This window comes from Nomascus leucogenys, chromosome 12 (assembly GCF_006542625.1).
Source record: "Nomascus leucogenys isolate Asia chromosome 12, Asia_NLE_v1, whole genome shotgun sequence".
In the NCBI taxonomy this organism is placed as follows: Eukaryota; Metazoa; Chordata; class Mammalia; order Primates; family Hylobatidae; genus Nomascus; species Nomascus leucogenys.
Window position 1 is genome coordinate 25,728,989 of NC_044392.1, and position 20,897 is coordinate 25,749,885.

General features: G+C 35.0%; 1 protein-coding gene across 3 annotated transcripts in view; it reads left to right on the forward strand.

Annotated features, from left to right (window-relative positions):
- COP1 (COP1 E3 ubiquitin ligase) overlaps window positions 1–20,897 on the forward strand; it is a 257,866-nt gene that overhangs the window by 191,425 nt on the left and 45,544 nt on the right. For all 3 annotated transcript variants that reach the window (XM_003258927.4, XM_012511523.2, XM_030823941.1), the window contains 3 exons: window positions 12,107–12,224; window positions 13,176–13,300; window positions 14,469–14,629. In XM_003258927.4, coding sequence (XP_003258975.2) covers window positions 12,107–12,224; window positions 13,176–13,300; window positions 14,469–14,629 — 404 coding nt within the window. The remainder of the gene's footprint in view (window positions 1–12,106; window positions 12,225–13,175; window positions 13,301–14,468; window positions 14,630–20,897) is intronic.

Consider the following 20,897-nt stretch of genomic DNA (forward strand, 5'->3'; position numbering starts at 1 on the left):
AAATGGTAATTACAGAATGTAACCACCTGTTTTGAGGATAATGACTTCTAACAGATAATTAGAATAGTTTTCAAATAAATGAATGACTTCCATTTAATAGAGATAAAGGTTGCAACTAGGCAGCATAACTTGTGCTGTTGAAATAACAAATGATTAAGTAGCTAATTTAGCACCCAGAATTACTTTCTCTGAACTTGCATTGATGAGAGTAGACAGTGCTTGACACACTGATGGTTGTGTAGGAATTGGTTGGGTGGGGTCCGCGAGCAGAAGGTCTGTAAAGCAGCCTTTCAAATGTAAGCGCAGCTTCCCACTTGATCTCAGTAGTCAGATGTATTCTCTTACTTTCTGTTTTCTTCTGTTCTCTATTTTCACCTCAAATTCTGCTTGCTTTCTGCAAATGAAAGTTCATTGTGTACCCTTTATTCTCCACCGAAAACATGAAGATAAAATACAAATACTTTGTATATTTTGAGGGAATGGAGAAATAGCTTCATATAATTAATCAGTGTCCCCACCCCAAAATTAAAAGAGCATTTATTGGAATGAACTCTTAATCAGTGATTATAAAATCGGGCTGAGTAATCTTTCATACAGCTATAAAACATATATACTTTTGGCAGTGTCTTAACTAAAAAAGCCGCAGGTACTTTCCTAGAATAACCTTCATAGTTTTACATGTGCATGTATTTAAATAAGTCTGGAGTTTTAATTTTTTCTGCAAGCACTGCTTTCAAAGTAAAACACTATGTTAGTAATAGTGAGGTTATAAGTATACCAGCTATAAAAGGTCCTTTTGTATAAATAATATATGAAACATTTTCTCATACTTCAGTTAAAATTCTGTCTAATTTTGACTTTTCACATATTATATGGTGAGTTGAAATACGTTTATAGTCTTTGTAAACCATTTCAGTCCAAAGAGAATTATAATGAAATAATTTATTTATGGTAGTCTAATGTAACAGAAATGAGAAATTATACAAGGAGAAAAACTACAGCAGGAAGGAGAACCAAGTAGATTTGCTCATTAAATGAAACTTAAATCCTTTATATTCTTTATAATGATTCATTAAGACCAAATAAGATACCACAAACAGCAAATGGAAAATTTTTAATTACAAGATTATATTCCAATTGTCTCTTAGAACCCATCATCATCTTGTGTTTTTCCCCCAGCTAAGTAAATTTCTGAACCCTATTTTCTTTTCTTACTATAATCATATATTTTTGGGATAAGTTACATAATCAGCCCTCTGTACCCTTGGGCATCTGCTGATTTAGCCAACCTTGGATCGAAAACATTTAGAAAAGTATTAATATGACAATAAAAAATAACATAAATTTTGGGAATACAGTATAACAATTATTTACATACAACATTTATATTGTATTAGGTGTTATAAGTAATCTAGAGATGATTTAAAGTATATGGGAGGAGGTGTGGAAGTTAGAAGCAGATACTATGGTCATTTTGTAAAAGAAACATGAACATCCATGGATTTTGGTATGGAGGGCATGGGGATTTGAAACCAGTTCCCCTGAGGATACCTAGGGACTACATAATGCAGTCACGTGTTGCTCAAGGATGGGGATGCATTCTGAGAAATGTGTCATTAGATGTTGTCATTGTGGAAACATCACAGAGTATACTTACACAAACCTACTGCATACCTAAGCTATATAGTATAGCCTATTACTCCTAGGCTACAAACCTGTATAGCTTGCTACTGTACTGAAAGCCGTAGCCAATTATAGCACAATGGTAAGTATTTGTGTATCTAAATATAGAAAAGCTACAGTAAGAATACAATATAAGGTTAAAAAAAAATGGTATACCTTTATAGAGCACTTACCATGAATGGTGCTTGCAGAATTGGAAGTTGTTTGTGGTGAGTTAATGAGTGGTGAGTGAATATGAAGACCTAGGTCATTACCGTATACTTAGGCTTACTAAATTTATTTTTTAATAGTTCTTTGTTTAGTAATAAATTAACCTTAGCTTAATGTAATTTTTTTACTTCATTAACTTTAAAACTTAAGCTTTTTGACTCCTTTGTAATAACACTTAGCTTGGCTGGGCGCGGTGGCTTGCATCTATAATCCCAGCACTTTGGGAGGCCAAGGTGAGTGGATCACTTGAGCTCAGGAGTTTGAGATCAGCCAAGTCACATGGTGAAACCCGAGCTCCACAAAAACTTAGTGGAGAATGGTGGTGCACACCTGTAGTCCCAGCTACCTGAAAGGCTGAGGTGGGAAATTCACCTGAGCCCAGGAAGTGGAGGCTGCAGTGAGCCATTATTGTGCCACTCACTGTTCTCCAACCTATGGCTCTGGCTGAAGTACAGTGGCTATTCATAGGCACAGTGTTAACACACTGCAGCTTCAAACTCTTGGGCTCAAGCAGTCCTCCTGCCTCAACCTCCCAAGTTGCTGGGATACAAGCACACACCACTGTGCCCAGCTTCCTGAGGTTGTATTACAGGTTTTTTTTTAATTAATAGAAGGAGTACGCTCTAAAATAATGATTAAAAAGTACAGTAAATACATAAGCCAGTAACACAGTTGTTTATTATCATATATTGTGTACTGTACATAATTGTATGTGCTATACTTTTATTGTCAATGCAGTAGGTTTGTGTACGCCAGAATGACCAAAAACTTAGAATAATGTGTACAGTTACTAATAGCTACAAAGTCTGTAGGTGATAGGAACTTGTCAGCTCTATTATAATCTTACGGGACTGACATCATATATCATCATGAAATGTCATTATCTAGCATGTGACTGTATATAAATGCATTATAATAAATGTCTATGTGTGTTATATTTCTAAATTCCCTCTAGCCATAAAACAGTTACTATTTTGAAGCTCACATTTTGAGTAATTGGACAATTTGAATCTCACATTGTCTAGAAAGATTGATTTGATTGTTAAGATGGTATGATAGGCATACTCTCTGGTTTATGGAGTACATTAATGAGAAAAAAGTAAGAAAGGGAAGATTAACTCACATAATTAGTGAATGTGAACATAACCATTTTAAGTACTTAGAGTTTATTCTTCTAGTTCGGTTACTCTCCTCCCTTTAATAGAAATGGAATTTCTACTTACTACACCATACATATTTGTAGATTATTAATTGGTTTAGTTATTTTCTATCAAAACTGTCAAATAGAACTGCAGTAATAGTTCTAGCTACATTTGGCTGTTGAGCACTTGAAATGTAGTAGCTGGTTTTACTGAGAAATTAAGTTTTAGTTTAATTTTATATAACTTAAATAACCACATGTGGCTAGAGACTACTGTACTGGACAGCACGATTCTAATTTTATAAAGTATAGGTTTTGAATTACTGCCACCACATTAGTTTGTTTCTCACACCAACAAAAACTTTGAGATATCAACTAAAACTGAGATAAACTAAAATCTGTTTTAATTAGAAAGCATGTTTAAAGGGGAATATTAAGAAAGATTAAAGTTCTCTTTTCACTGTTCCCCACAATTAAAAATTAGCCTTAAAAATATACTTTAATCTGTCCTCAGGCTCCTACCACCACTGAGGAAATGTTGACATAGACAATTTTATTTCTATAAATGGTGATATTATTGACATCACCTTGTCATTTAGCATTGATTTTCTATGAAGAGTCAAGTATTAATCTTGTTGGCTTAAAGTATTTGTATGGTTTTTGTTACTGACATTTGACACTTAGCTGCGTAAAAAATAAGATGTATTTGTTCTTAATGGCTGTGGAAGTAGCATCATTTGGCTTAACAACTGAAATAAGAGAGACAGATTCCCTTTATACTGAAAAGGCCAGAAGGTCATTTAAGTAATCAAATTTGGCATCACCACTGGAACAAACATGTGCCCCTTCTTTTGATGTGGTAGAAAGGACCATCACCTTTGTAGTATTTGTGCCAAAAACATTTAATTTGAACATAATAAGAAAACATTTAGACAAATTCAGATGTGTGGAACATTGTGCAAAACAGCTGTCCTGAATGCTTCAAATATAACAATATTATGAAATGTTTTATATAATAGGCCAGAGACATGGCAACTAAATACAATGAGTGACCCATTAGTAAAAACTTGATAAATATTCAGGCCCTTTTTTAAATAGTTGGGAGAGATCTGAATGTAGGATGCTTTGTATATTATATCAATATTAATTTTCTTGAGTGTGATATAATGATATTGTGTACATAGGAAAGATTTTGTTTGTAGAAGGTAGAGGCTGAAGTTTTTAAAAGTCAAATATCCTGATGTTTGAAACTTAAAGTGGTTCAGTGGTACACAGAGGGCAGAGAGAGAGAGAGACAAGAGGCAGTGTGTGTTTGGGGTTGTGGGTAAAGCAAATATGGTGAAACATTTACAGTTGGTGAGTCTAGAATAAATGGTACAAGGTTATTCATTGTGCTGTTCTTCCAACTTCGTTGCAGACTGGGTATTTTTTTCAAAGCTAAAAGGGGAAAAGGAAAAACAGAAATTGACTGTACCCTAATTTCTCGTTATTAAGCATACTTTTTCAATTATGGTAATGCTTCAGAAATATAAAGACATACCCTCCTTTATAAAGGAAAGAAAATTATCACGGAACCCCCCCCCCCAGTAACCTAAACTTATAACTTAACATCATAATGTTATTGCAATGTATATACAAATGTAAAGCTGTAGACCATCTTCATATGCCCCTATCTCCGAAGTAACTATAACTCAGAACAAATTCTAATTATTAATAAATGCAATATATAAAGTCAAGAAAATGCAAAATAACAATATGATGGCATAATAATAACAGTAATCGGATTAGCTGGTATAATTTTGCTGAAAATAAGTCACTCAACATACCAAACTGGTTATGAGTACTCCAATACAGTTTCTTTTGAAGTTGTCACGTCTGTAGAAACATCTGTTGTTTGATAACTCACTGTAAAAACCTTTGTGCAGTACGCAATTTTTAGCTACTGTAAAACTTTTGTGCAGTACACAAGGACATAATTTAACCTTTACTTATATGCCTTTTACATATTACACCCCTTTTGTATTAACGTGAGAATACGTTAGTACATTATTATACGGTACTGTGTTATTTTTATAATACCAAATTATTCTTACCTTACGAAATAACTTGAGAAATTACATATTAAAATGTTTTTGAATTGTGAAATATTAGAATATTGTTACTATTTGACCCAACTCAAAATCTCCATGGGAAAATACCTGTCGATACCCACAATATTGTTGAAAATAATCAGATGCAGTATCACAGCTGTGTCAGACTCCAGTACCAGTTGGGCAATCAAGGCACAGCTAAAAATTGAAAACAAAGATCTGGACAACAAAACAGCCAAAGGTGGGGGTCAAGAAGCTCTGACATGTACCTAGTTGTAGAATGCTATGCACATGTGCCAGGTGTAGTGTGCATATCCAGGAAAAACTGCAGAGAGCCCCAGTCTTCACCTCTGGTTGACCATGAGCTCTGTATAAGCAGGAAGTGAAGGCTAAGGCAGATTTAAGCTTTGAAAGCATTCTGCAACATATACACAAATCCTCTTGGCAAAGGGTAGAAGACATAATAGTGAAAAGCATTTAAGGAAATCTTGTTACTACTAAGTGTTGCTGACCCAGGAACAACTCCTACTCAGCTGGACTTAAAAATAAAAACAAAAATAAATAAAAAACTCATTAAAGATGTCAGTGCTCCATGCAGTAGGAATTATAGGCTGAACAGATTTAGTCCCAGGGAAGTCATTAAACCACAAACAGCAACACCACCAATAGCAAAAAGCTGAGCTGGAAGAAAACCAGAGGAAGAACTGAGTCCACAATTGCCACATAATGTTTTCCAAAATGTCTGCTTTTCAATAAAAAAAGGTATACACAAAGAAGAAAAATTCTTAGTAGAAATTATCCTAGCTATAGGGCTTATTAAATAGAGACTTTAAATTACCTATTACAAATATATTCAAAAAAGGTAATTAAACCACAAAGAGTTAAAGGAAAATATGACAAATGTACTTTATCAAATAGAGAATATTAACAAAAAGAAATAAAAACAAATAAAAATTCTCTTGTTGAACGTATCATAACTAAACATGAAAAATTCATTAGAGAGGTTCATGAGAAAATTTGACCTGTCAAAAGAAAGAATCAGTAAACTTGGAGATAGGTCAGTAGTGATTATCCATTGTAAAGAATATAAAGAAAAAAGAATAAAAGAAAAAGTGAACTTCAGAAACCTGGTGACACCATCAAGCATGCCAACATTTGTAGATTTCCAAAAGATGAGGAGAGAGAAAGAAAGAGGTAGAAAATATTTGAAGAAATGATGGCCAGTATTTTTCCAAATTGGATGGAAAACATCAATCCACACATCCAAAAAGCTCAGTAAACCCCAAGTAGGTAAGATGTACACCTAAACTCATCATATTGAAACTCTTGAAATGCGGGAAGAGAATCTTGGAAACAGCAATCAAAAAGTCGCTCAGCAAGTACCAGGGATCCTCATTAAGATTAACGTTAACATTTCTGATGACTTCTCATCAAAAATCATGACTTCCAGCAGGCAGTAGGATATGTTTAAAGTATTGAAAGGAAAAGATTGTCAATAAAGAATTTTATATTCAGCAAAACTATTCATCAAAAATGAAGGGGAAATTAAGATATTCCCAGATAAACTGAGTGAGTTCTTTGTCAGGAGACCTACCCTGTAAGAAATACCAGAGAGAGTTCTGCAGGCCGAAATAAAGGGATACTAGACTGTAATGTAAGTCCACAAAGTACTAAAGAGAACTGGTTAAGATAATCATATCGGTATATAAAAAGATAGTTTAGATGAATTTTTTTGTAAAGAATTTTTATTCTGATTTACCCTTTACTCATTTGCCCTGAGAATACTTGCTGTCGGCACTTGGTGGCTGCAGTTGTTTACCCTGAGATAACTTTGCCACGAAATATCTTGCTTTTATTATTATTTTTACATCACTCTAGTATATCAACTTTGGAAACAAAAGACATCATTCTATCCATAGCATTCTGTTTTTAATAGTGGTATTTCCATTTACACAAATGAAAATTGAGAAAATTTGACAGAATTACTATACTCAATCGCTGAAAATGTCAAATCCTAGAAAACTTAGCATTCTTATGCATGATGTTAACATTGTACTCAAATACTTGCTGGCTAGAGGTAGAGGTTCATTTGATGAATCCAGTTTTTTTGAAATAGATGTTTCTCATGATTCAGACAATTCTGATGTTAGTTCTCTTTAGAAATAACTGCCAAGAAGAGTTTTATATTTTATTTTCACACTAAAAATCAGTCAGATTTGCAGTAGCCTTGAAGAGAGTGTTCATGTAAAATTAAATGCGCTTTGGCAGCGAGATGCACTTTCTTTTTTCTAAACTGGAAAAGGTTTGAAAGACAATTGACTAAAATAGTAATTCTAAAACTGTTGATGAACATATAACATAGAAAAGTGTAATATGTATGGCCATAATGTTTCAAAGGATGGAGAGGAAAGGAGATGGAGCTATATTGCAGCAGAATTTTGACATAGTATTGAAATTAAATTAGTGATCATCTGAAGTAGGTTATTTTAATTTAACATGCCAATTATAATCCTCAGAAAAACCACTCTGAAAAATACCTTTTAAAATATACTAAAACTAAAATGATACACTAGAAAATATCTGTATAACACAAAGTAAGGTAATAATGGAGGCATAAAAGAGCAAATGACATAACAAAAAAATAGCAACATTGCACATAAAAATTCTACCATATACAGGTTGAGAACCGTTTTTCCAAAATGCTGAGGACCAGACGTGTTTTGGATTTCATTTTTTAAAAATATTTACATTGTAGGGTCATGCAATGTATAATGACATTTCAGTCAGTGAGAGACCACATATATGACAGTGGTCCCATAAGATTAAAATGGAGGTGAAAAATTTTAAACTTCTAATGTTGTCGTAGCCATTATAACTTCATAGTACAGACATTACTCACATGTTTGCAATGATACTAGTGTAAACAGTTCTATGCTACCAGTTAAATAAAAGTATAGCACACCTACAGTGAACTCATTTTTGACAAAGTTGCCAAGAACATACACTGGAGAAAAAGACAGTCTTTTCAATAAATGCCAATGGGAAAACTGGATATCCATTTGCAGAAGAATGGAACTAGACCTCTGTCTGTCACCATATATGAAAATCAAGTCACAATGGATTAAAGACTTAAATCTAAGACTTCAAACTACAAAACTACTACAAGAAAACACTGGGGGAAATCTCCAGTACTTTGGTCTAAGCAAAAATTTCTTTAGTGATATCCCACAAGCAGCCAAAGCAAAAATGGACAAATGGGATCATATCAAGTTAAAAAGCTTCTGCACAGCAAAGGAAACAGTCAACAAAGTGCAGAGACAACCCACAGAACGGGAGAAAATATTTGCAAACTACTCATCTGACAAGTTATTAATAACCAGAATATATAAGGAGCTCAGACAATTCTGTAAGAAAAAAAAATCTAATAATCCATTTAAAAATGGGTAAAAGATTTGAATAGACATTTCTCAAAAGAAGACATATAAATGGGAAACTGGTATATGTAAAAGTACTCAACATCATTGATCATCAGAAATGCAAATCATGGCTACAATGAGATATTATCTCACCCCAGTTAAAATGACTTTTATCCAAAAGTTAAGCAGTAAACAAATGCTGGTGAGGTTGTGGTGAAAAGGGAACCCTTGTACAGTGTTGGTGGGAATGTAAATTGGTACAACCACTATGAAGAATGGTTTGGAGATTCCTAAAAAATTAAAACTAGAGCTACCATATTCAGCTGGGTATATACCCAACAGAAAGGCAACTTCTATATGAAAGAGCTGTCTGCATTCCCATGTTTTTCGCAGCACTATTCACAGTAGCCAAGATTTGGAAGCAAACTTTGTATCCATCAACAGATGAATGAATAAGGGAAATGTGGTACATATACACAGTGGAGTACTATTCAGCCATTAAAAAAAAAGAATGAGATTCTGTCATTTGCAACAACATGGATGGAACTGGAGATCATTATGTAAAGTGAAATAAGCCTGGCATAGAAAGACAAACATCACGGATTCTCACTTATTTGTGGGATCTAAAAATGAAAACAATTGAACTCATGGACATAGAGAGTAGAAAGATGGTTACCAGAGTCTTGGAAGGGTAGTTGGGCTGTTGGGGGAAGTAAAGGTGGTTAATGGCTACAAAAAATACACAGAATGAGTAAGACCTAGGATTTGGTAGCATAACGAAGTGACTGTAGTCAATAATAATTTAATTGTACATTTTTAAATAACTAAAAGCGTATAATTAGATTGTAACACAAAGGATAAATGCTTGAGGTAGATACGCCATTCTCCATGATGTGATTATTATGCATTACATGCCTGTATCAAAACATCTCATGTTCCACATAAGTGTATATACCAACTATATACTCACAAAAATTAAAAAATGTTCAAAAAGTCTAGCACATACAATTACGTATACTACACAATACTTGATAAAGATAATAAATAACTATATACTTGTTTATTATTTACTTTTTACCATTATTATAGACTCTACTTCTTACACTTGTTTTTTTAAGTTACTATACAACAGCTTCAGGCAGGCCCTTCAGGAGACATTCCAGAAAAAGGCACTGTTATCAGAGAAGATGACAACTCTATGCATATCATTACCCTTGAAGACTTTTTCAGTGGGAGAAAATGTGGAGGCGAAAACAGTGATATTGATTATCCTGCCCCCTGTAGACCTAGGCTAATTTTCTGTTTCTTAGTTTTTAACAAAAAAGTGTAAAAAACTTTTTCCTATTTTAGTTTATTAACTTATAAGGATATGTAAAAAGGAAATACTTTTGTATAGCTGTACAATGTGTGTGTTTTAAGCTAAGTGTAATTACAAGAGTCAAAAAGCTTTAAAAAATTTTTAAGTTTATAAAGTTAAAAAATTACAGTAAGGTAAGGTTAATTTATTACTGAAGGAAGAACACTTTTTTACAGTAAACTTAGTGTAGCCTAGGTATACTGTTAACGTCTTAGGTCTTCATGTTCATTTACCACTCACTAACTCACCCAAAACAATTTTCATTCCTGCAAACTCCATTCATGGTAAGTCGCCTGTATGGGTGTGTACTATTTTTTACCTTTTATATCTTATTTTTACTATAGCTTTTCTATATTTAGATACATAAATATTTACCATTGTTATAGTTGCCTACAGCATTCAGTACAGTAACATGATACATAGGTTTGTAGCCTAGGAGCTCAATAGGCTATTCCATATAACCTAAGTGTGTAGTAGTCTATACCATCTAGGTTTGTGAAAGTACACTGTATGCTCACACAATGACAAAATTGCTGAATGATACATTTCTCAGAATGTATCTCCATTGTTAAGCATGTATTATTGTACTTACTGTTCAGCATCTCAAATCCAAAATCTGAAATGCGCAATGAAGAAGCATTTGGAGCTTTGATTGAAATGTTGGCACTCCAAAAGCAAGGATTTGGGATTTTTTGATTTCAGATGTGCAACCTATTAATAATTATATTAAATGTAAGTATGTTGAACGTTGTAACATTCAGGGATTGGCAGAATGGGTTTACAAAAAAAAATTAGAATGCAACTTTATGCTGTCTACAAGAGATAGACTTTAGATTCACAGACACAAATAGTTTAACAGGATGGAAAAAGATATACCATGTAAGTAGTAGTCAACAAAAATGGTAGAATGGCTATATTTAGATCAAACAGAATATACTCAGAGTAGAAATTGGTACCAGAAACAAAGACATTTTATAATGGTAAAAGGATCAATAGTGAAAAGATACATCAATTATCAATACACCTCAAAACAAACTTTTTGTAGATATATGAAAAGAAAATCTGTGGTATTTAAGGGAAAAACAGATAATTTGACTGAAGTTGTTGAAAAATACTCCACTTTTGATATTTCATAGAAAAACTGGACAGAAAATTGGCAGAGTTTTAGAAGACTTGAATAACATTGTCAATCTGACATAACAGACATCCAAAGACCACTTCACCCAACAGTAGAAGAATGCACATTCTTCTCAAGCAAGTGTTAAACAGTCTCCGGGGAGACCGTATTTAAGACTGAAAAAAAGTCAATAAATTTAAAATGATTGAAGACATACAAAATAGTTTTCTGTCAATAAATTTAAAATGATTGAAGACATACAAAACAGTTTTCTGACCAAAATGGAATTAAATTAAAAATCAACAATAATTACTTTGAGACATCTGCAAGTATTTGGAAATTACATGACACATTACTAAATAACCCATCAGTCAAAGAAGAAATAACAAAGGAAATGTAAAAGAATTTTAAACTGAACGAAAATGGAAAGACATCATATCACAATTTGTGGTATCAGCCAAAGAAATGTTTATAGAGAATTGTGTATCCTTAAGTGTCTGTCTTTAAAAAGAATAACAAAGCTAACTGAAGACAAGCAGAAGGAAGGAAATAATAAAGGTTAGAGTAGAAATTAGTGATAGAGACAGACAGGAATAGAGATTGCCTGTGATGATGGATGCCAAATGAGTGATCTTATCAGAGTGCAGAAATACTCTAAAACGGATTTAGGGTAATGGTTGAACTGCTGGTTAAATTTAGTAAAGATCGTTGAATTGCATACAATGTTTTTAACATGTGTATTTTATTATATACAAAATATATCTAAAGTTTTTTTTTAAACAAATGTGGGAAATAAGATTATATAGCATTATGTTTATCCAGATGTCCCATAATGTTTATATTAACATTTTTTAATGACATCATTAAAACATAAAGATTGATTTTTAAGTTTCCAGTTATTTTGTCCCCTTAATACTCTCTTTCTAGAGCCAATCTTATTTTTGAAAAGGATTCCTTTTCTTTTGTTCTCTGGCTGTTAGAGATTAGACATTATATGTGAAACTTTTAATGAAGAAAACAAAAACCAGTTAAAATTAACTTTGCTTTCCATTTCTGCATTTACTACATTTATCTAATTTTGTTTTGTTTTAGATCACTGTGTCCACTACTATGATCTTCGTAACACTAAGCAGCCAATCATGGTATTCAAAGGACACCGTAAAGCAGTCTCTTATGCAAAGTTTGTGAGTGGTGAGGAAATTGTCTCTGCGTGAGTATTACTCTCCTCAGAGGTTGAGCTTAATACAGAGCTCTGTACTTACCTATCAGTTTGTAATGTCACTGAGGGTGTATGTAAACTATAATATTTGAGTAGATGTACTTTTTTGTAAATAGTAGATTTTTTTTTTAATCTTGTCCAATTAAAGTAGGGTGGATTCTGGTCTATATTGTGCACTTTTATATGTAAATTGTGGGTAAAATCCTGAAGATACTAGTTTTTTATATACCCTCCCCCCTTATCTCATCCTCCTGTGTTTAATTGCATTTGAACTTCAGATTGGATTTTAGCTATTGCTTCTAAAGAAGACATAAACAACATAGTTGATGCAATAGAATGAGAAGTATTTTATTTATTAAAGTCAACTAATGTGTTACTGTATATTTTATCTACTTGCAGTATAGTAGTAGAATTATGTTTGGTTTTAAATATTACTGGGTTGGCTTTTACACTGACATGTTCATTTCTCTGTGATTTCATGGTGATTTTAAATATGTTGAAAAGAAAACTTTTTTTTTTTGGGGCACAGAGTCTCACTCTGTCACCCAGGCTGGAGTGCAGTGGCGTGATCTCCGCTCACTGCAGCGTCTGCCTGCCAGGTTCAAGTGATTCTCCTGCCTCAGCCTCCCAAGTAGCTGGGACTACAGGCATGTGCTACCACGCCTGGCTAATTTTTGCATTTTTAGTAGAGATGGGGTTTTGCCATGTTGGCCAGGCTGGTCTCGAACTCCAGACCTCAGGTGGTCCACCTGCCTCGGCCTACCAAATTGCTTGGAATACAAGCGTGAGCCACCATGCCTGGCCGACAGATGAACATCCTAATTCAGTCTGGCTCCAAAGCCTGCATTCTTAACCAGCAAACTGCATTGCCTCTAGTTAGTAGTGATGAGTTTCGTGCCAAGAAATTTTAAGTAAGTTCTTACTCTTTGTACTTTTCTTCAGCTCAACAGACAGTCAGCTAAAACTGTGGAATGTAGGGAAACCATACTGCCTACGTTCCTTCAAGGGTCATATCAATGAAAAAAACTTTGTAGGCCTGGCTTCCAATGGAGATTATATAGCTTGTGGTAAGTGAAACCATCGTTTCCAGGAGCTTTTTAACAGGTATTTGTTATTGAAATTGAACTCAGTGGAAATAGACTAAATACTAAGTCAGGAAATGGTCTGTGCACTCAGAAGATAGTGTAATAGACGTGATGCCCCAGCACTACTGATTTTCCTTGTGTTGTACTAGAAGAGCATTAGTCCTTCCCTTTTTGTGTACAAACCCTGAACACCTCAAATAGCTGAACACCTGATTTTTAACTGTTTTGTAGTTGTTCTCCGTTATAATTCTTTAGATATTGTGTAGAAGACAGAAAAGGTTAAGTTCTGTTAGTAATATTTCCAATTTTGGAGACATTATGTGTCTTCTTAAGCTTGATATTCATTTTCCCTTATCTACTGTTCTCTTCATGAAGTAATCTGTTTGCATAGCATTGATCTGTTATTCTATGGCTTTTATTGTTGATAATTTATACAAATTTAAATAAGAAATAGAAAAATCAAATTTGATATTATTCAAATGCTCTGATATATCTAATGCCTGAATAGATGAGCTTTGATCATACTTTTAAATGACTTGGCCTTTATTCAGCAAAGTTGACTTTCTCCACATATGTATGAGACTGCCAAAGCAAATATCTGGAACAATTATTCTATCTTTAATAGATGGCTCAAAATACAGTTCATAGACCATTAATAGAATAATTCCTATACTGAGAAATGGAAATAAATTATGTAGGCTATGAAAATCTGCCTATGTAAGTGTTGCCACTTTCTTTTACCTCTCTAAATGGAAATCTTTCTAAATGTAATTTAAGATTCTTACAATATATTTCTGGTTCTACTATAGACTTACTAGGTTGGTGCGAAAGTAATTAAAAGTAATGACAAAACCCACAATTACTTTTACACCAACCTATATAAATGATTTTATAGGGTAATTTTAGCCTTAGAATTATCAATATTGTTGTAACATTTAACATTGATTGCTTCTTTATATTAGTAAAGTATAGCTTTTGTCCAAGAATCCTTTCCTTACATGATTTCTAATTAGTCCTGTGATCTAGCCTTTCAAATTTGACCATAAAAGATCTTTGAACTATAACTTTGGGTGATAATTACTATTAGAATGTGGTGTCCTAATTCTGAGTTTTCCTATTCTAAAATACTATTACTATTATTTGTTTTCAGGAAGTGAGAATAACTCTCTCTACCTGTACTATAAAGGACTTTCTAAGACTTTGCTAACTTTTAAGTTTGATACAGTCAAAAGTGTTCTGGACAAAGACCGAAAAGAAGATGATACAAATGAATTTGTTAGTGCTGTGTGCTGGAGGGCACTACCAGATGGGGTAAGTTTTCATATCAGTTTTTTCACCTTGGGATCTCATATTATGCATTATGTATACACAGGGTTTGATTAAATTTTAAAATATAAATTAGTATGTACTTTTTTAAAAACTTTGTAATTTGTCACCAAAGACAACAGGCATTTTAGGTAGTGATTGAAATGCATAATAATAGAGCAATGTCATGGTGTCATAATGTCCCTCTGTGGCCCATAGCATCTAGTGCATATCTCAGTTATAACCATTATCATATTGTCTGTTCATATCTCTTCTATCAGACTGGAAATTCCTCCAAAATACACATTCTGTCTCATCTTCTTTATTGATTATGTGCAGTATATGCTTGATAAACATTAAGCTGAGCTAGTATTTTAATAGGGAGAAAAAGAATTGGTACAGGTAAAGGATAGTGACCTATATGGTCCTCTAATTAAGTACTATTTCAAAGTAGAATTGCTGTCTACAAAATACATTTATATATGAATATTTAAGCATATTTAGTATATTGATGAGAAAGTTATGCTACTGGGTTTTATAAAGAGAAGTTGCCTCAAACTTTTCACTTATGTTTTAAAGTATAGGTTTTTCATAAGTTGTATGAAAAAATAATTCTTAGGCCAGGTTCGGTGGCTCACACCTGTAATCCCAGAACTTTGGGAGGCTGAGGCGGGCAGATCACGAGGTCAGGAGATCGAGACCATCCTGGCTAACACGGTGAAACCCTGTCTCTACTAAAAATACAAAAAATTAGCCAGGCGTGGTGGCGGGCGCCTGTAGTCCCAGCTACTCAGGAGGCTGAGTCAGGAAAATGGCATCAACCCGGGAGGCAGAGCTTGCAGTGAGCCAAGATTGCGCCACTGCACTCCAGCCTGGATGACAGAGCGAGACTCTGTCTCAAAAAAAAATAATAATTCTTGTTACTATCTTGATTTATATAAACATGAGTTGTTAGTATCATATTTTTAAAATAGCTTTTTAGGTGATTGGGTTTATTTTTGACAAAAAAAATTCTGACTTGATACGTAATTTAAAAATCCAAGTTTCAGGTATAGTTTCACTTTAATTTGATATATTCTGTTGCTGTCTTTTTAAAGTTCTGTGGCTCCATTTCCAGTTTTGCTAATTGACAGACTAGGTAATTTGGACCAACTCTTCCTCCAAGTAAAATTAGAAAAGTAGGACCAAATGTATGTATTTTTAAAACAAGAAACTATTTGAAAGCATTGGAAAGCAAACAAGACAGGAAAGAATTACCAGATTTGGATTGTGACCCTGGCTTTTGAATCTACTTTTCCCCTGTGAGCATTTGTCAGTTTTGGTGGGGTGGGTGAAAGCACTTATACTATCTTCACAGGGTTGCAGGGATTGGAGCTCAGTGCCTGACATTGTATGGGTGATTACTTTAAGTCCCCAAAGGGGTATATTATAGGGGAAACCAGAAGATAAGTCTTCATAGCGATTGCATCTGAACTTCATATCAATCTCTGAAATTGAATTGAGGTGACCCTTGATTGCTAATATCCACAGGATGCAAACTTAAATCCTCTGAAAAAAGATAAGCTCATCTAAGTGCTTTTTTTTCAGTTTTGTAACTACAATAACTAGGGCACAATAAAAAATAAACAGACATAGTAAAAGAGAAGACAGCATGAATTAAACCAGCCTAAGCAACAGACTGTAGAAACAGTCACAACAGCTCCAAATACTGGAATTATCAGACAGCTTGAAAGTAGCTATGCTTACAAGATGAAAGACAAGATTGAAAATTTTAACTGAGAACTGGAAACTATTTTTAGAATGAAAATATCATTCTGCTCCTGGCCCCTCTCAAATTTCATGTCCTCATATTTCAAAACCAGTCATGCCTTTCCAACAGTCTCCCAAAGTCTTAACTCATTTAAGCATTAACTCAGAAGTCCAAAATCCAACATCTCATCTGAGATAAGCCAAGTCCCTTCTGCCTGTGAGCCTGTAAAATCATCAGCAAGTTAGTTAATTCCTAGATACGAAGAGAATACAGGCCTTGGGTAAATAGAGCCATTCCAAATGGGAGAAATTGGCCAAAACAAAACTATAGGCCCCATGCAAGTCCAAAATCCAACGGGGCAGTCAAATCTTAAAGTTCCAAAATGATCTCCTTTGACTCCATGTCTCACACCCAGGTCACACTGATGCAAGAGGTGGGTTCCCGTAGTCTTGGACAGCTCCACCACTGTGGCTTTGCAGGGTACAGCTTCCCTCCTGGCTGCTTTCACAAGCTGGCATTGTCTGTGGTTTTTCCAGGTGAACGGTGCAAGCTGTCAGTGGATCCACCATTTTGGGGTCTGGTGGATGGTGACCCTCTTCTCACAGCTCCATAAGTGGTGCCCCAGTGGGACTCTGTGTGAGGGCCCCCACCCTACATTTCCCTTCTGTACTGCTGTGGCAGAGGTTCTCCATGAGGTTCCCACCCCTGCAGCAAACTTCTGCCTGGACAGCCAGGCATTTCCATACATCCTCTGAAATCTAGGCAGAGGTTTCCAAACCTCAGTTCTTTATTTCTGTGCACACGCAGGCTCAACACCACATGGAAGCTGCCAAGGCTTTGGTCTTGCACCCTCTGAAGCCATGGCCCGACTTCTCTGTTGGCCCCTTTTAGTCATGGCTGGAGCAGCAGGGACACAGGACACCAAGTCCCTAGACTGCACACAGCATGCCAACCCTGGACCTGGCCCAGGAAACAACTTTTTCCTCCTGGGTCTCCAGGCCTGTGATGGGAGGGGCTTCTCTGAAGACCTCTGACATATCCTGGAGACATTTTCCCTCTGGTCTTGGGGATTAACATTCAGCTCCTTGTTACTTATGCAAATTTCTGCAGCCAGCTTGAATTTCTTCCCAGAAAATGGATTTTCTTTTCTATTGCATTGTCAGGCTGCAAGTTTTTTGAATTTTGATGCTCTGTTTCCCTTATTAAACTGAATGCCTTTAACAGCATCCAGGTCACCTCTTGTATGCTTTGCTGCTTAGAAATGTATTCTACCAGATACCCTAAATCATCTCTTTCAAGGACAGAGTTCCACAAATCTCTAGGGCAGGGGCAAAATGCCACCAGTCTCTTTGCTAAAACATAACAAGAGTCCTCTTTGCTCCATTTCCCAGCAAGTTCCTCATCTCCATCTGAGACCACCTCAGCCTGGATTTCATGTCCATCATTATCAGCATTTTGGTCAAAGCCACTGAACAAGTCTCTAGGGAGTTCCAAATTTTCCCTCATTTTCCTGTCTTCTGAGCCCTCTAAACTGTTCCAACCTCTGCCTGTTAACCAGTTCCAAAGTCACTTCCACATTGTGGGGTATCTTTTCAGCAGCACCCCACTTCTGGTACCAATTTTCTGTATTAGTCCATTTTCACACTGCTGATAAAGATATACTCAAGACTGGGTAATTTACAAAAGAAAGAGGTTTATTGGACTCGCAGTTCCACGTGCCTAGGGAGGCTTCACAATCATGGCGGAATGTGAAAGGCATGTCTCACATGACAGCAGAAAAGAGAAGAAAGCTTGTACAGGGAATCTCCCGTTTTTAAAACCATCAGATATCATGAGACTTATTCACTATCACGAGAACAGTTCAGGAAAGACCTGCTCCCATGATTCATTTACCTCCCACCGGGTCCCTTCCACAACATATGGGAATTCAAGTTGAGATTTGGTTGGGGACACACCCAAACCATATCAGAGGAGTCTTTTTCATTCCTTTAAGCCATCAGTTTCTTTTCGACAAATAATAATTGTAAGTATTTATGGGGTACAATGTGGTGTTTTCATATACATGTACATTATGGACTGATTAAATCAAACTAATGAGCATATCTGTCATCTCACATGCTTTTTTTGTAGTGGGAACATTTAAAATCTTATTCTCTTAACAACATTGAAATATCCACTACATTATTATTAACTACAGTCACTCTGCTATGCAATACATCTCAGAAACTTACTCTTTTTGTCTAATTAGCTGAAACTTTGTAGCCTTGGACCAACATCTTGGCATCCTCCCACTCCCATCCCCCACCTCTGGTAACTACCATCCTATTCTCTATTTCTCTGAGTTCAATTTTTTAAGATTCCACATATAAATGAGATCATGCAGTATTTCTTTCTGTATGTGATTTATTTTACTTAGCATAATGTCCTCCAGGTTCATGTAAAGCTGAATAGTATTCCATTATATACAGTTTAACCTTGACAACGTGGGGGCAAGGGGCACTGACTCTCCACTCAGTTGAAAATTCAGGTATAATTTGATTCCCTGACCCAAAAGCTTAACTACTAATAGCCTACGGTTGACTGAAAATCTTACCAATAACATAAACAGTTAACCCACATAAGCTAGAGAAAAGAAAATATTAAGAAAATCATAAAAGAAAATATATTTACTGCTTATTAGATGAAGTGAATCATAAAGGTCTTCATCCTCATCTTCACATGGAGTAGGCTGAGGAGGAGGAGAAAGAGGTGGGATTGGTCTTTCTCTGGAGTGGCAGAAGAGGAAGAAGATTTGCATATAAGTGGTTCCTCACAGTTCAAACCTGTGTTTTTCAAGGGTCAGCTGTATACCACGTTTTCTTATCCATTTATTTGTTGATGGGCACTTAGGTTGATTTCATATCTTTGCTATTGTGAATAATGCAATGAATAAAAGAGTGCGCATGTTTTTTTCAGTATCCTAGTTTTAACTCTTTTGAAATTGAAGTGAGATTCAGTGCTCAGAAGTGTGATTGCTAAGTCATATTGCCGTTCTGTATTTAGTATTTGAGGACCTCCATATTATTTTCCGTAAAAGCTGTACTGATTTACATTCCCACCAACGTTACAAGAGTTCCCTTTTCTCCACATTCTTGCCAACGCTTGTTATCTTTCATCTTTTTAACACACCCCATTTCACAGATGTCATTTGTCTTTTTGATGATAGAAATTCTAGCAGTTGTGAGGTGATACCTCATTGTGGTTTTAATTTAAATTTCCCTGATGATTAATGATATTGAGCATTTTTTGATATACCTGTTTGTTATTTGTATGTCTTTTTTTGAGAAATGTTTATTCAGGTTCTTTGCTCGTTTTTTAAGTGGGTTATTTGTTTTCTTGCCGTTTAGGTGTTGGAGTTCCTTATATATACATTATATATTTGTTTTCTTGCCATTTAGGTGTTGGACTTCCTTATAACCCCCTAACTGATAAATAGTCTGCAAATATTTTCTCCCAATCCATATGTTGTCTTTTCACTCTGTTGTTTCCTTTGTTGTGAGGAAGCTTTATATTGATAGTTTGATGCATTCGTGCTTGTCTGTTTTTGCTTTTGCGGTTGTAGCCAAAAAATTTTTCAGACCATTATGGAGCTTTTACCTTATGTTTTCTAGTAGTTTTACAGTTTTCAGTCTTATGTTTAAGCCTCTAATCATTTTGAGTTGAGTGTTGTAAATGGTGTGAGATACTCAACTTCATTCTTCTGCATATGGATATCCAGTTTTCCCAACACCATTTATTGAAGAGACTATCTTTTCCCCCAGAGAGATTCTTTTTTCTTCCTCCCTGGCCTCCCCAGAGAGATTCTTGAAAGAAGGCAGAGAGAAAATATTGTCAGTTAGACTGACAGCCAACTTCTCAATGAAATAGTGGAAGCCAACAGACAGTGAAACCAATAGTGTGGGAAGGAAAACATTTGCAAACCTAGAATTCTACATCCAGTGAAAATCTCTAGACAGTGGTAAAATAAAGACATTTTAAAATAAATAAACCTGAAAAATTTTCAATCAGCAAACCTACACTAAAGAAAACCTTAAAGGATATGCTTAGGGCAGAAAGAAAAAGATTCCAGATGAAAGTCTTTTTTTGTTAACATTGATTTATCTAGAGACTGGAGTTAGGTAAAGGAACTTGTATATGTTCTGTATCTGGGATCTGTGACATGACTCTTATCCGAAACTATTGGAATGAAATATGAAGTGTTTTAAGTATACAAATGAAGATATTTGTTCCTATGTGATGATGCCTGTGTAAAGGGACACAATATGTTTGTTGGGGGTAGACCCTGAGTCCATAGTAACTTCTGTTGAGGCTGCAGATACCTTATTATTGTTTTGTCAGCTCTGAACCATAACATATATACTTAGCTACTCACCAGTCGTAAGTGGATAGCTAATAGTAAAAGGCAGTACTTGTAAAGGACACTTATTACTCCTTTAGCTCTTCAGAAGTGACCCCAAAAAGTACACTCTATCCTCAGGAAAAAAA